The sequence below is a fragment of the Dipteris shenzhenensis genome, chromosome 15 (genome assembly GCF_047967505.1).
Source record: "Dipteris shenzhenensis isolate YYH24624 ecotype China chromosome 15, Dip_SZ_1.0, whole genome shotgun sequence".
NCBI classification, from domain to species: Eukaryota; Viridiplantae; Streptophyta; class Polypodiopsida; order Gleicheniales; family Dipteridaceae; genus Dipteris; species Dipteris shenzhenensis.
The window spans coordinates 14,286,728-14,303,752 of record NC_141610.1 but is presented as its reverse complement, the minus strand read 5'-3'; the positions used below and the strand labels follow the sequence as shown (position 1 = coordinate 14,303,752).

The following is a 17,025-nucleotide window of genomic DNA, read 5'->3' as shown; positions in this document are numbered from 1 at the left end:
CTCTGAAGAAAGAGAACTTGAGAAAAGGAAGGTCACCAAAGGCTCTATGATTGCGGTCCTTCCATAAAGGCCATAGAGCCCAATAGCAAACCCAGCTGGCCTGATGGGGTGCTGTCCAAAGAGCCAGAAAAGCCTACCAAAAGTAGCACCAGGAAAGCGCACCTGCAACAGCCTCTGTAGAAAGAACAAAAAATCTCAGACTCAAAGCATCGCTTGAAGATGTGAGGCACCGATTCCCAGGGAGTAGAGCATCGATGACAATGAGAAGGGTTGATGTGCCGGTGAGCCAATAGCTGACCAGTAGGAAAAACTCCCCCAATAACTCTCCAGAGGAAAACCTGTTGGCGAAGGGGAAGTTTGCGAGTCCATACAGGACTACAATGCATAGACCAAATGTGATTCGCACAGGACGAGAACCAAGAGGGCCCTAACAAAACCTTGTATAAACTAGCAACCCTAATGGAAGCCAATGATGAGAGACGAGATATCTGAGAATCAGCAAATAAAGCCAAATCATGTTAACGGTCCTGAAGCTCAAGTGATAGAACCGGCTGAAAATCTTGAAGCAAATGAGATACTAAACACCAAAAGGGACGATAACGAAATCCCAAATGAAACTCGCGAGCCGGCATTACATATCCTGTGTCATCCAACACGTCACCAATAGAAAGAATGCCTTTTGACCCAATGAAGTAAGAGCGCCAAGGCTCTTGTAAGGCAGCAGGCTAATGGGCAATCAAACGCCTTCAACCAATGTATACTCTTAGCATGCAAGGAGTTACCACCCGGAGAGGATCGTCCCACCCGTTTGAGATGTAACACATTTCCAATCTCCAAGCATCTGACTAACAAAAGGGCAGGCCCTAATTTTGCCATCAATATGCCCAAGAAAGTCCCATTGCGTCGGGCTCCAATGGCCAAAGACATCAGATCTAAGATACAGAAGCAAGTGCCTCATCATGGCAGCACAAGGCTGATCACTTTGCATGAACTGAAACATAATTTGCCCCTTATGAGCTAAAATATGCAAGTGAATGCTTAGAATATTGAGACCTCCATGCATCTTCGGAACACGAGCACGCGCACACACATATTTTTACATTTCGGGATGCTTGGGACAAAGTACAATCAAAGAGTGAGTCATACAAGCTACTACGGCCTGAGGCAAAGGGCTCGATAGGGCCCTTGTTGAGTGCTATACTAATACTAATAAGCTCAAAACTCGGAACTAGTGCTCAAAATACATCACCAGGTGCCATGGTGGCTTGCCGGTGGGATGCGAAGATATCTCATATCTCTATCTATCGAGTTTTCTCTTGCTATGTGGGGGGTGTGGTCTCGTGATATCTATATCTAGTGAGCCATATCAAGAGTGACACCTCAGCTCAGACGGTCCCCTCTTGGACCCATCGTGGATGCTCTAGTTAATCATCTGTCTTACAAAAGGTCTAAAGTACATCCAAATGTGGCTGGAGACCATCAACGGAAGAAGAGAGTAAGACCACATCGTCCGCATAGAGGAGAATCTAAGCCAAGGATCCAACCTATATCCCAATGAATTTCTCAAGCTTATTTATGGCCAAACAGGGTTGGTGACAAAGGACAACCCTCTCTGACTCCAATCATGCTCTTGACCTCCTCAGCCCATCCTGTCGTTGTCCGGACCTTGCCTAAAACCATCTCATAGTAATCTCCTAAGGGCATCCCAGATCTAGTAGACGTCTGATGACGAAGGCACGTGGCACTGTGTCGAAAGCCTTGCAAAAATGCACAAAGCAGCAGTACGCCATCTATCTACATGCCCTAGCCTCCTTAATGATACCTCATAGTATGAGGGTGTGATCCAAGGTCGCATGATCAGTACAAAATCCAGTCTATCCATAACAACTCTAAGTCCCTCGTGTGGCACAAATTGGCTAACCCCAAGACGAGTATCGAGGCATAAATCTTGGATATGATATGCCCAATCATGCTAGTCGTGTAGTTTTTGGGGCTCATGGGATCCCCTGCCTTGTGGATCGGGATGATGGTATTAAGAGTCTAAGTGCAAGGGAAACCGATGCAAACTGCTTCATTAAAAATCTTTGGTAAGATCGGGGCTAGGGTACTTGGTCCATATGCAATGTATTCGGTACATAGTCCCTCGTGATCTTTGGCTCAGCTATTATGCAACTTCAGGGCCATGTGTCTAATGTCTTAGGTGGTGAACAGTGCGGGATAGCTCAATGAAGCTCGAGTCAAAGAGATAGCTAAAATTTCATGCAAAGGAGGGACTTGAACAAAGTGATCCTTCATCCACTTATGCCGTTTCACCAAGCTACATGAAGGCCTTATTGAAAAACTTGCCATTTTAAATAAGATAGGAGGACCCACCCCCTCCTTTCCCCCTCTCCCCCAAGTTTTCATTAATTACTATCCTCTTTACCCAACCTCGTCCCTCCCCATCCCCCCCCCAAATACTTTTCCACCACTTATATATTTTTGAAACCTTTTCACAATTGATGATCCTACAAAAATAAATTGTATATGTAATAGAAATACCTACATAGGAACTCTCCTAAAGATTACAGGAGGTGAGGCGAGGTAGCTATGATAGTTCAAGGGATGGGGGGGAGGGGGTAAATATAGTGGTATTAGTTTATCAAAGCAAGGTGCCAATGAAGTCCTAGAACAGCCTAAAGGAGACTAAGCAAAGTCCATTCTCTCATGGACATTTATGCATCTGTAAGGGCTTTAAGCCTTCACCATCTCAACGTTATGAATGGAACCTCAACTCATCATGGCCTTGAGACAAATTAAGGGACTCCTACCCAGGCCTCCTCACATACGACTTCTATCGAACAACTAGATATACAAGGATTCTCTATGTCTCTCAATAGAATCTAAGATCCAAACGATGCTAGTGATTCTAGACTATAAGAGGACAATAAATCGTCAAGGCCACTGTCCATAGGCAGCCACCATTCCCTAACCCCACTTCACATAATCGAGGCATCTAAAGATACCAATACTCTCAAACGGCATAATCTAACTTATTATATTATAAGCTAAGAACAAAATACACACGTCTCCATATCAACACTTGATAATTAACTGAGTTGTGCATCCTAAGGAGATGGGAGTCAAAAAGTATGCTTAAGATAGCTATAGACAAGTAGGCAAGCTTTTGTTCTAGAATATAGTGCACATTTTATGAATGCATCTCTCTAAAACAGTGAGCATTGCAGACAAAAAACTACAATGAACTAAAAAAGTGCTCATTTAACAAAAGACAAGTGTGCAATCCCAAACTATAGCTACACCATAAAGTACCTCATTTAACTCTCGTTGCTGCAAAAAAATCTTCAGCACCAGACATAATGGCTTCAAAGGAGGAACACTATCAAGTGCATCCTGAAAGCAACGAATTAAGAAAGAAAAATTCAAAGATCAAGTCCATACATGCATACATACATTCATACATATATAAATTCACACATTGCGTGCATGTGTGCCGCAAACCCGTGTGTGTGAGAGGGAGGGAGAGAATCCTCCCTGAACTTCAACCCAAAATGACTTACCATCACAACACAACACATATAAACATCATGGAGAAATCTACTAAATTTTAGAAATGGTATTATATAGAAGAAATTATCAATACAATCTGTCACATTTAAGCTTCTCTAATTTGATGACGAGAGGATCCAAAACATGATCAATAGAGCACTATGTCTACAAACCCTACTTGTTATCCATGTTGCAACAAAACATAAAACAAAACGTTTTTTTTTCTTAGCAAGTATGATTGGAAAACCCAAAGAATTGGCATATGCCTTCATGTAGATCGTCTTGACATGTGCTCTTCATATATCTCCTTAAATTATAAGGAGGTGGATCCAAAAATAAAATGGCTAAAATTTTTACCGCGAGATGTGTATCCACCACTAAATCCTCATGACAAAGATATGTGTCTATCCATATTAATCACAGCCATGCATATACATTGGAAGTTATTGTTATCATTGAGAGGGAAAGTAATACACATACCAAAATGGAAGCCCATATGTGGAAAAGGCCAACGTATACGCAACGTAACGTACGTATGTGCATATAAGAAAATTGCAATCAAGGTCAAGAAAAAAATGAAAAGAGTCCCAAGTTAAGCAATTCACCAACATGAAGCTTTTTTTAAACGCTCAAAAGCATCAGCATAAGGTCAGGGTGGCCTCATAGCACAAGTTGAAACAAATACATGCTTGAGGTCCCGAAGGCCCTTCAATGCAGCAATGCTTGGGTGAGGATGGCTTGTCCCCACAGTTCTTTCATTGTTTCTGGGTGAGGATGCTGTCATGTGCACGGATTTGTACTGGGTACACAAGACTAGCTCAGGTAGCCTGGGGAGGCTTAGAGCTAGGCAAGCTTGATTCTCGGGTTGAGTGGCAAGGGTACGAACCAGTTAGAGGTCTTCGCTATTTTTGGCGCTTGGGGCCCGAGTCTATAAAAGGGGCCCAGGGGTTCAGTACTCAGAGAGCCGATGGGAGCAAGTTTCGTTCCCAGGTGCTAGGTCTGATCCTAAATTGAGTCGCGGACGCGCGCCTGCATCTTAGCGTAGCCCAAGGCCCAGTAGCAGATCCCAAGCTTCACAGCGCCACCTAGTGGTATGGGACACCAGGCTGGTTTGGATCTGGTTGGGAGTTCGTGCCAGTAGCTCAACTCGTGGCTCGGAGGGGACATCTCCTGATTCGGGATCACATCCCATAGATGTCATGGTTGGGTGGTGAGGAGCCTGCTCAGTTTCTCACGTTGTGTGTGTGTTCTTGTGTTAGCTTGCAGATCAGAGGTTCAGGAGTGCTGGGATGTGTCAGTTGGTATCAGAGCCAGCTCCTGAGGTAGGAACTTCTGATGCAAAAATTTTGGACGATTTCTTCCTCCAGGTATGCCCTAATTTCAAAATTTGTTGCTGCAAGATCTTGTTGGTTCATGGGTTATGGGAAGTGGTCAGGATTTAGGGAAAAGGTAGGAAGAAGGTGAGTGATGATTTCGAAATTACTGAAGGGAAAAGTGAGAGAGGGTGTGAGGTGTAGCTAGGTGAGAGTGGAGATGAATGGAGGAGAGGCGTGAGAAGAGCTGATTGGTAGGCGAGGGGATTCCGTGTGCTGGTCGGGGCTGCGCAGAGGTAGGTGACGCAGGTAGGAGAGGCTGAGTGGTGCGCCATAGGCTGGAGCAGGGTGCGGCCAGACTGTTGGAGGAGCTGTTTTTTCAAAAAAAGCACCACCCTCCAAGTTGGGAGGGTGGGGCAAGAAAAAGCAGCAACCCTCCAAGGTTAGGAGGGGTTAGATGCTAAAAAAAGCATCAACCCTCCAAGATTGGGAGGGTGAGCTTTTCTAGAAAGCATAGCTTCCTAGATTAGCTGCACCATCTCCTTTATAGCCTGGCAGGATCCCAAGCTCAGCCACAGCCTAAGCTAGAGTGCGCAAGAAGACCTCCTTACACTTCTACCAGATTTCGCCATCTAGGAACGGCCACAGCCTGCGGCAGATTCCCGTACAGCCTGCAGCAGATTTCCGTACAGTACGGCCTGCAGCAGACTTCCGTACACTGCAGCCTGCAGCGGAACCAGCAAAGGGAGACTCCGGGTTCACCTACGCAAGCTGATCGTCAGCTTCCAGCATCTTCTTTTCGGCCAGCTCCTCTTCTTTCGTCACCTCCTCTTGGGACGGTTTTTTTCTCTACTCCACTGTCCTTCCAGCTTCGATTCCCCCAGTTATTTCTCTCAGTTCGCTACTCTTTTCAGATCAGTTTTCAGACATGGCTGATTCTGTAAATCCTGAGTTTGCCATGGGAGATCAAGATTTGGACTACCCTGCGGAGGAAGACCAGGGTCTTTACGACGATCTGATTACGAAGAAAGCCTTCAGTGAATTCACCACTGCTCTTGATGGAAAGTTTGAGCAGGTTAATGCGAATCAAACAGGGTTGACACAGCAACTCCAAGGGATTCAGACCACTCTCAGACTTCTGACTAGCACTGTGCAGGCACTCACGCATGTGGATGCCATGGCTTCAGTGTTAGGTCCGAACATAACTCCAGATCCTTTTCCCGGAGATCAGAAGTCTCGAACCAAGGAGGTTGTTGACACTTGGTTGCACAAGTGGCAAGTACACTTCCAGTTCCACCCGTACCCAGATGACAAGAGAAAACATATTGAAAGGTCGTGGACGCAGGTCTACCTAGCCGATCTCTTGGAATGATGCATTGAACAAGGCTTTTGAAACCTTGAAATTTTCTATCAAGGAAGCACCCGTTCTTGCATTACCCGATCCTACCCGGCCTTATGTTTTAGAGGCCGATGCGAGTGATTTTGCGATTGGGGCAGCTCTATTCCAAGAGGGCAGACCTGTAGCTTTTGAGAGTAAAAAGCTAGACGACACCCAATATCGTTGGCCTACACTAGAAAATGAACTTTATGCTGTAGTGTATGCCCTTAAGGTTTGGAGACACTACTTGTATGGTTCAAAGTTTCTTGTAATGACTGATCATCAGTCAATTAAGTATGTGTGTGATGGGTCTAAATTGAGGGGACGGAAAGCTAGATGGGCAGAATTAATGCAAGATTCTGATTTCGAAATACATTATCGAAAGGGTTCGTTGAATAGTGTGGCGGATGCCTTAAGTCGAGTCAAGTTTGTAAATGCTATGTCATTTACGAAAATATCCTCAGACCTATTTCAATCCTTGAGAGGGCTATACGCAACTGATAGTCATTTCAGTTCTTATTGGCAGAGAGTCCAGGATGGGAGCTCCATGGTTGACCAGGACTCAGGGATTGTGCCACCTACGGTACAGGCGGCGGGAGGTCAGTGGATGATTAGGAACGGCTTGCTGTTCCGGAATGGAAATATTTGTGTGCCAGATATTCTGGAACTTAGATCCAAGATTCTCTGTGAGTGTCATGATGCTCCTAGTGCTGGACATCCGGGTATACATCGGACTCTGTCTCTTGTGAAGCATACCTTTTATTAGCCTAAGATGCGTGCATTTATTGAGAACTATGTAGTAGGTTGCCGGGTTTGTCAGGTTACTAAGGCAGAACGCCTTAGAAGCGCGGGTTTATTACAGCCATTACAGATTCCAGGTAATAAATGGGAAAGTATTTCCATGGATTTTATTACTGGTTTGCCTCGAACGCGCAAGGGTCATGACTCCATTTGGGTCATAGTCGACCGTCTAACAAAAATGGCTAGATTCTTACCTACTAGAACAACTATTTCAGCTGTTCAGCTGGCTCACGAGTTTGTGGACCACTTGTTTAAGCTGTATGGTTTGCCCTCTGACATAGTCAGTGATAGGGACTCAAAGTTTACAAGTAACTTTTGGACACTTGTTTTTTAGAAGTTAGAAACTACTCTAAGTATGAGTTCCTCAGATCATGCACAATCCGATGGCAGTACAGAGAAGGTTAAGAAATTAGTTGAAGAGATGCTCCGGGCATATGTATCTAAGAGACAGTCTTCATGGGAAGATTATCTACCTATGATAGAATTTGCTTATAACAGTGCAAAGCATTCCAGTACTGGTTACAGTCCTTTTATGCTTATGTACGGCTTTCAACCTAAGTCACCACTTATGGTTGGGTTAAAAGGGATTCAAAATGATGCTGCAAAGAACTTCTTGCAAGACACGCAGGAAATGTTGCAGTTTGCCAAGGAGTCTATTAGAAGTGCCCAAGATCGGGACAGATTTTATGCTAATAGACATCGTTCACCTAGAGAGTTCTCTAAAGGAACGATGGTATATTTGCGAATTCCCAAGGAATCCAAGAGCCTAAGTACTGGTTTGGTTCCGAAATTATCCCCCAGATACTGTGGTCCGTTCAAGGTCATTAAAAGAATTGGACCAGTTGCATATCGACTAGAATTGCCTCCTAATGTTAAAGTACATCCAGTCTTTCATGTCAGTAGACTGAAAGAAGTCTTGGGTGCGAATGATCAACTTGTTTCTCCTCAAGAGATAATAGAAGTTACAGATTTGACTTTTATTCCACACGAACCTGAGTGTATTCTTGAATTTCGTGACAGACAGATTCGTAATCGATCTATCACGGAATACAAGATCAAGTGGAAGGATCGTGTTGAGGAGGATGCAACATGGGAGACATTACAAAACCTCCAAAGAACAGTTCCGGGTTTTTTAACGAACTCAGGAGTGAGTTCTTAGAGAAGGGGAAGTATGTCATGTGCACGGATTGGTGTCTGACGTGTACTGGGTACACAAGACTAGCTCAGGTAGCCTGGGGAGGCTTAGAGCTAGGCAGGCTTGATTCTCGGGTTGAGTGGCAAGGGTACGAACCAGTTAGAGGTCTTCGCTATTTTTGGCGCTTGGGGCCCGAGTCTATAAAAGGGGCCCACGGGTTCAGTTCTCAGAGAGCCGATGGGAGAAAGTTTCGTTCCAAGGTGCTAGGTCTGATCCTGGATTGAGTCGCGGACGCGCGCCTGCATCTTAGCGTAGCCCAAGGCCCAGTAGCAGATCCCAGGCTTCACAGTGCCACCTGGTGGGATGGGACACCAGGCTGATTTGGATCTGGTTGGGAGTTCGTGCCAGTAGCTCAGCTCGTGGCTCGGAGGGGACATCCCCTGATTCGGGATCGCATCCCGTAGATGTCATGGTTGGGTGGTGAGCAACCTGCTCAGTTTCTCATGTTGTGTGTGTGTTCTTGTGTTTGCTTGCAGATCAGAGGTTTCAGGAGTGCTGGTGCCTTGTCCCCACAATTCTTTCGTTGTTTCGAGGAGCAGAATTGTGCGCTCCTATGCGATTGGCTTTCTAGGAGAGATTTGATTCAAGCCGGCTCCCTCAAACACTAGCAAAGGTGGCTATGCCTATTCTCAAAAGGATGAAGGCACACAAATATTCACTAGTAGTGCAAATAACCCTCTTGCACAGCAACTACAAGATCTTAGCTAAGGTCTTAAGCTTACAGCTCCGCCCTCACCTCCCCAACATTATTTATTCCACTCAAACAGATTTCTGTTAGAAGGAAGCATCCTTGATAACATCTTCACCTTTTGGGAGGCCGTTGACTAGGCACAAGAGGAGCCTCAACTTCTCACAATCATCCTCTTGGATTTTGAGAAGGCATACGACAATGTGCATTGGACCTTCCTAGAGGACAACATGCATACATTGGGTTATTATGAGGTGGACTCAGGTTATTGTTGGATTTTTCGAGAATAGACCCTTTTGATCTGTGTGCTTTGTCTCATAGTCTCGCGAAGGCTTCTAAAGACGTTAATATTTCTTTCTTTCTTTCTTTCTCTCTCTCTAGCTCTCTCGCTAGCGACAAAGTAGATAGGGAAGAGAAGAGAAGGAAGACGGGGAGTTATGATGGTGTAAGTGAAGGGACAAATTGATATGTGTGTGTGTGTGTGTGCCTATGGGCTTGGAGTCCTATGCAAGAAGTGTGTGGGTGTAGGTGTGCTAGAAGGTTCTAGTTAGGTGTGTCGGGTTGGTGTGACGAGTGAGTGATCATAGGAGGTGATTGATTGAGATAATCAGGGAGATGATTGTGGATCTGGGATCTACCTACATGGAAGCAGTTGCCTATATATGTAACCACTCTTGGAATAAAGATTTACATTTGTGCCTCATTGCTTCAGCCTTCTTCCATGGATTCACACATGGTATCAGAGCTTGCTAAAGATTCTAGTGCCTTTGAAGAGATTCTTTGAAGATTCCCTCTAGATTCTCTCTTCTTCCCCAAATGGAGTTTTCTTCTTCCTTCCTAAAATGAATTTCCTTAAGCTCATTCTCCTCCTATAAGCCACCATTTCTCCAACCCTTTCAGGTGTAGATTCCCCTAGTTAGGGCGCCCTTCCACCCGGGAGGAATTGAAAGATTATGGCCTCTACAGCCCGTGCTTACACTCGCCCTATCCCGCGCCATTTCTGATGATACAGCCTGCTGAAGCAACCATTTCAAAAACGGTCTGAGGTGCACTTAGGCGACCCTATGGGCTACCTGCTGGTGAATTTTGAGAGCAATTGGACCAAGGAATGAGGAGAAACTACAGAAAAACCAGTCGGGTTTTTCAAGGAGACATGTTTTTGGAGGGGGAGAAAATGCTGCTGCCCCTGGAGGTGTGAAGCTCTTTTTGGTCTGAGACTTGCATTGAGTCTTCTACTCCCAAGGATCATTAATTGTGCAGCAAATGCCCTCTGGTTGATGCCTTGTGGTGTGAGGTAGCAATCCTCCAAGGTTACTCTGTTTCTGCAAGCATTTCTTGACTATTTTTTTGAAAATAGATGCTACACTAAATGCTAAGTTGATGCTTCAAGAGTTAGAATTCAAATTAGAGATTCAAAGATTTCTTTTTCAGATCAGAGAATGCTCTTTGAAGTTCAGTTGATGTTGATTTCTTGACAAAATGCCAAACTCTCAATCTTCTTCATCAAGTGCCAAGAAGACTACAAAGACAAAGTACAAGGTAAAGAAGACCCCAGTTAAGAGGTTGTGGGAGAAGCCAACTGGTTATGAATATGCCAAACAATTAGGATTTTCAGAATTCTTATCTTGCAATTTGTATCTATATGGTGAAGGTGATTTTTTTGTTCAGAAAGATTGACCTTTTGTAAAGGGATTAGACACTACCATTAATTTAGTAAGACTGTCACGGGGGCGTGAAATTCTAAGTACTTCAATGTACTACAAGACCGTGACAACTTTGGTTTTAAAAGTCCAAGCGTGGGCTTAATAATGTGTAATTAAACGTGGCATGGTACCTAGCACATAAGCGTAATTAATCCCTAGGCCCAAAGGCATTCAAAGTAATTAAAAGAGTGGTTGTTGGGAAATGATGATGTGGCATTGGCCCCCTAGAGGGCCAAGTACCTTCAGTGGCCTCCCTAGAGTTCCAGGTCGCTCTAGTGCCTTCTACATGCTCCTTTGCCATTCCTGGACCTTCCTGGGCCTTCTACACTTCACATGTGTGGTTTTCTCTCTCATCTCCTCCCTTTGTTGAGATTTTGGACTGGTTTTTCAGCCTCCTTCAGCTGAATTCCGTTTTTCTTCATAACTCCTCACCCGTTTGGATTCCTCAACTTCCATTTGGCCCGATGGCTTCCCCTCTGCCTCCCCTTCGTAGTGATATGCTTTTCCCTCCGTGCGTTTGGTAGAACGGGCAGAGCTGAGCACTTCTTTTGCTGGTCGAATTTGCAAAAGTGGCTTTTTCTGGACCTTTTTTCTTCTACCGCCTCCTGGGCCTCTCCTCTTGCAAAGCTACAGCTTTCTGTTGAATTTCGAGTGGTCCGACGCGCTGGTTGACTGGTTTTTCTCAGTTTTGGAGGACTTTCCGGCGATGAAACTTCTCCAAAACCTTCTCAATGCATTCCTCTCTGAAGCACGCTTCTTTTGAGCCCAAGAACTCCCACTTCTTCGCGACAGAAGTGCTTCTTTTCGCATTTTTCAGTGGAATTCTTGCTGGTCGGCTCTTGTAAATGCTCTTTCTTCATGCCTTTGCACTCCTCTTTGGCTGAGAATGCAATTGGGCATTGGCTACTATGTCCTCTTGGCGATTGAGGACTTGGTTCAAGTCTTCAGGGCTTGGTGAGTTGTGATTTTGCTACTGCAATTTCTTTTTGCCATAAGCTATTGGTTGGCCTCGTGTGCCGCCTCTTTCTTGGCTCACAGGTGCCCAGGCAGTGCTACATGAGTCATTCCTTGGTTGGGTACTTTGCTGATTTTATTTTGGAGCTTTGAAAAGCTTTGTGAATGCCATCTGGAAACCACTCAAAGAGAGTGCAGCTGGGGTGCAGTGTGATTGCATCTGGACAGCCAATGGAATTGTACTCGGAAAAGAGAATGCCTTTGGGTTGAGCCTACGGGTTAAGTGCACTTATGTGATGGTGTTATATGCTTGAAAGCCTTGCGAAAGCTTAGTGAATTGGGGCTGCGTGCTCAGTTGCAGGGAAGGTCTCCCAGATGCAACTTGTAATCATTTCACTGTGAAATATAAAGAAATAGTGAAAGGGGCGCCATGGTGTTTGGGGCCAATCGGGTGCACTTGTCTATGTCTATTGAGCAGGGGCATTCTAGCCTCCATCCCTTTTTCAGTGGTTTTGTTTGTGAACAAATGGGTAAATGCCAAATGGTGATCATGCAATGGTTAATGGTTGTGATATATGCTTTGTGAGCTGTAAATAAGTGCTGAAGTGATTAAAGGTTTAGTTCCACTGCCCTCTGAGTGATTAGAGGCCGGTTTCATTGGTTCCATTGCCGGGATACCACACACTCTTTCTCAAGAGGTGGGCCTCGGTAGTTTGGTGGAAGGATATCTTTGCTGCACTTTTTGACAGCTGAATATTACAACCATAAACATGGTGAGTACCCATGAGCAAGAGAGCTCCACAACTCCTCAAAGGAGAAGGCAGGAAAGCCTTAATGATCCAGCTAGTGTACAGCTGCAGGAAGCACAACAAATGCCTTTTGAGCAGGCCACACATGAAGCTACAACTGAGCTCAACGGTGATACTAGTTCTAGCAGTGAGTCAGATGATGCTACTATGTTGAAAGCTTGCAAGTGCAGTGACTGCTTTGACTCAGCTGGCTCAAAATTTGGCTCAAATTGTGCAAACAAATGCCAAGAAGAAGAAGAAATCAAGAAAGCACAAGCACGGAAAGAGTGAGTACACACATGCATCAGCTTCTCATGGCGGACCGCACACTCATGCATCAGTTTCCCATGAGGGACAGCCATCAAAAATGACTCAAAAAGTGACTTCCAAGAGAGAGGAATCGCCCAAAAGAGCACTTGAGAAAGAGGTACAAAAAGTACATCCAGTGCAACAGTATGAGCAGCCAGCACAAGGCCTTGGTTTGGGTATTTCTACTCCTCAAAATAATAACGTGCAGTCCATAAATGTGGCTCAACCACCTCAGCCATATTTGAGGCAGCAACCTGAATATTTTGGTACAGATTCTATCTTTGATGCTATGTTGATTTCACCGCCAATTACAATGTGGGAATGCAGCCAGGCATGCAAGCCACAGCATATGCTCCCATGCCTGATGTTCTCTCCCTAGTGAAGGGAATGCTGCAAATATACAGCCATCTTTGGGACAGCCAATATCAAATGTATATAAAGAATTTAAGGATGGTGGTTCTCATGTCAAGTTTGATACATATAATGGAGTACAGGACAGGTACAAAGCCCTCACATTCCTTCAACGGTTTGATGCTGCATTTCTTGGGGGTTTGTTTACAGAAGCATCCAAGATGAGAAAGGTTGCCACATTTTTGAAAGGCAATGCACTTCAGTGGTACACTAACCTTATGCTTCATGGAGATGCACCTGCTACTTGGCTGGAATTTAAGCAAGTGTTCTCTTCTACTTGGCTTACTCCAACTTTTGAAGTTGAAGTACTTTCACACTGGCATGACTTGTCATACAAACTTTGCAAGAATCTTGATGATTACACCAAGAGGTTTTGGGATGTTTTGCTGCCATTGAGCTCTTACAGGCATGTTTCTTTGAAAGAGCAAATAGAGAGGTACTGTTGTGGATTGCCTAGTGAGCTACGTGATTATTGCATCAAAACCAAGGTGGGTTCTATGACTCAATTAATTGAGAATGCAAGGACAGCATATGCATGGATGCACGAGAAGAATTTGGGCTTTATGGACAGCAAGAAAGAAGACAACAAACGGGCTGCCAAACACCAGGATAAGGACATCAAATCTGAAAATAAAAATTATGGCAAACGACCATTTCAAAAGGGAGGAAAAAGCCCAATTCAAAGCTGGTCAAAGGCGTGGACAGCCTAATAAACAGCCCCGTACCAAGTTATCTGATGAAGAAAAAAAGTCACTCATCGAGCAAAACAAATGTGTTATATGCAAAGGAGAGGGACACCACTCTTATGATTGCCCATTCAAGAAAAGAGACAGGTCAGATGATGATAAGAATGGTGATAAACAGGCTGATCGGAAGGGCAAAAAGCCTAAACCTTCTGCAGGACTTCTTCCAGATGTGATTGGGAGTTTGCCACATGCACATGATGAAGAGGAAATGAAAAAGATTGAGATGTGCAAAGCATGGGGAAAAATCAGAAATCAGAATTGTTTGTTTTTCTTTGATTCTGGGGCAAAGGCAAATTTCATAACTCCTGATATGGCAGGAAGGCTTGGCATTGAGCCTGAGGAAATGGGGCCATCCGGCATGTGTGATATGGCCAACCCTGAACTCAACACACCTGTCACTCCTATCATTGGCAAGTTGAGGATGCATATCCAGGGATATCAGGATGCAGAGGACTTCTACATTATGCCTTTGCCAGAGTGTGATGCTTTGCTTGGGATGCCTTGGATGTACAGGGTGGGGGCTGATGTGCAGATGAGAAACAAGAAGATTTCTTTAACTCATAGAGGCAAAAATCATGTACTTGATGTAAAGTTGAAAGGGGAGTCCATCCCTGTAGTTTCAGCTTCTTGTATTTCCAATGTAATAAAGCGTCATATTTCAGCGTACTTGATTTTTGTCAAAGAGGACAGCCAACCAGTTCAGGAAGGCTCTACTCTTTCTGCTTTAGATAGAGAAAGGGCTGCTTTTATTTCAAATTTTCAGGATTGTTTCTCAGATGCACTTCCTCAAGAATTACCTCCCAAGAGGCCCGAGGATCATCAAATTGATATAATTCCAGGAAGCTCACCGCCTAATATACCTCCCTATCGTGTCAGTAAGGCACAACAGGAAGAGATAATGTCACAAGTGAAGGAACTCTTGCAAAAGGAATTAATACAGCCAAGTAATTCTCCTTACTGTTCCCCTGTGTTGCTTGTGCAAAAGAAGGATGGCAGTTGGAGAATGTGTATTGATTATAGGGCTTTGAATAAAGTCACAATTAAGAACCGTTTTCCAATTCCACGCATTGATGATATATTGGATCGGTTGGAAGGTTCCTCAATGTTCAGTCGTATTGACCTTAAAAGTAGATACCATCAGATAAGGATACGGCCTGAAGATGTCTACAAGACTGCCTTCCGCACTTCATTTGGCTTATATGAGTTCCTTGTGATGCCTTTTGGTTTGACTAATGCACCTGCCACTTTCAATAGAATGATGGACAGAATTTTTAGAGCACACAGAAAGTTTGTGGGCACTTTCTTCGATGACATCATTGTATTCTCTAAAAATGAGCAGGAGCACAGGAAACACCTCACTATTGTGTTTCAAGAGTTGAAAAGACACAAGCTATTAATAAACACCAAGAAAAGTGAGTTCTTTATGCATGAGATTCATTTTCTCGGTCATATAGTGTCAAAGGATGGAGTCAAGATGGATCCTGCAAAAGTTGAGGCCATAAGGAGTTGGCCAATTTTGAAAAATCTGCATGAAGTCAGAAGCTTTCTTGGTTTGTATTCATACTATCGGAGGTTTATAAAGTACTTTGCAGAAATTGCTTCTCCCTTGCATGCTTTACAAAAGAAAGCTGTACCGTTTCGGTGGGGACCAAAGGAAAATGCAGCTTTTGAAGAGCTGAAGCAAAAATTGTGTTCTGAACCCGTTATTATCTTGCCAGATCTTGCAAAACCCTTCGCTGTAACTTGTGATGCATGTGGGAACAGCATAGGAGGCACTTTGATGCAGGATGGCAGAGTGGTTGCATATGAAAGTAGAGTTCTCAAAGATGCTGAATTGTACTTGCAGACATACGAGAAGGAAATGTTAGCAGTGATACATGCTTTGACCACATGGAAACATTATCTTCTTGGAGCTGATTTTTATGTGCAAACTGATCATCAGTCACTTAGATATTTTCTCACGCAGAGAAAATTATCTGAAAAGCACATGAGATGGGCTAACTTCCTCTCAATGTTTCATTTTCAAATTGTACATGTGCCGGGTAACAAAAATGTCCTGGCTGATGCACTTTCCAGGAAACCACAGCCTGAAGCAGTCTCCAAGAAACCCAGTGTTTCAGCAGTGAGCATTGCTTACAACAATGTGTTAGATGTGATGAAAGATCAGTATGTTAATGATGCTGATTTTTCAACTATTTATGAACAGCTTTCTGATGGTCAAAGGCATGATCACTATATGTTGAAAGAGGGTTTCATTTTGATGCATGGACGACTCTGTGTCACTGATCAGATGCGACAAAAAGTCATAATGGAAAGTCATGCTCCTCCATATGCAGGACATAGGGGAATTACAGCAACAATTACAGCAGTGGAGCAATACTTTTATTGGCCATTTTTTAGGAAAGATGTGGAAGAAGATGTGAGAACATGCATGGTTTGTCAGAAAGTAAAGTTTGACAGGCAGAAGGCACCTGGGTTGTTACACCCTTTGCCAATTCCGGATAGACCATGGCAAAGCATAGCTATGGATTTTGTGTTTGATCTTCCACATACTCCTACTGGACATGATGGATTGTGGACAATAATTTGCAGGTTTAGCAAACAAGCCCACTTTGTGCCAGTAAGAAAGAAAATTACAGCAGATCAAATGGCCAAATTGTTTTTGCAACATGTCTTCAAGTATCATGGGATGCCTGAATCCATAATCAGTGATAGAGATCCGAGGATGACCAGCCTCTTTTGGAGAGGACTGTTTGAAAATATGGGCACTACGCTGAATTTTTTGTCATCTTTTCACCCTCAATCTGATGGACAATCGGAGCAGGAAAACTCTACCATCTTGGATATGTTTAAATGCTATGTCTCGGACCACAAAAGCAAATGGGAGCATTATTTGCCTTTGCTGGAATATGCTTACAATAATACGGTGCACAGAGGCTTACAAGAAGATCAAATATGCCTTGCAAAGAAGTCAAGACAAGCAGAAAAGAGCAGCAGATAAGCACCGCACGGAATTGGTATTCACAGAAGGTGATTGGGTTTTGCTGCGTTTTCAGAAGGCAAGGCTGAAAAATAAGAAAGGCAAGGAAAGGTTGTACACAAAGCTAAACATGCGTTACTATGGTCCTTTCCAGGTTTCTGAAAAGATAAACGAGGTAGCTTACAGGCTGAAGTTGCCTCCGCATTGGAA

At 44.0% G+C, this 17,025-nt stretch overlaps 1 protein-coding gene across 1 annotated transcript in view; it reads right to left on the bottom strand.

Moving 5' to 3' along the window:
- Positions 1-17,025, bottom strand: part of LOC147893406 (uncharacterized) — a 157,449-nt gene that overhangs the window by 65,416 nt on the left and 75,008 nt on the right. Inside the window, exon 7 of the mRNA XM_087386610.1 lies at positions 3,313-3,393. Within this exon, the coding sequence (XP_087242736.1) occupies positions 3,313-3,393 (81 nt within the window). The remainder of the gene's footprint in view (positions 1-3,312; positions 3,394-17,025) is intronic.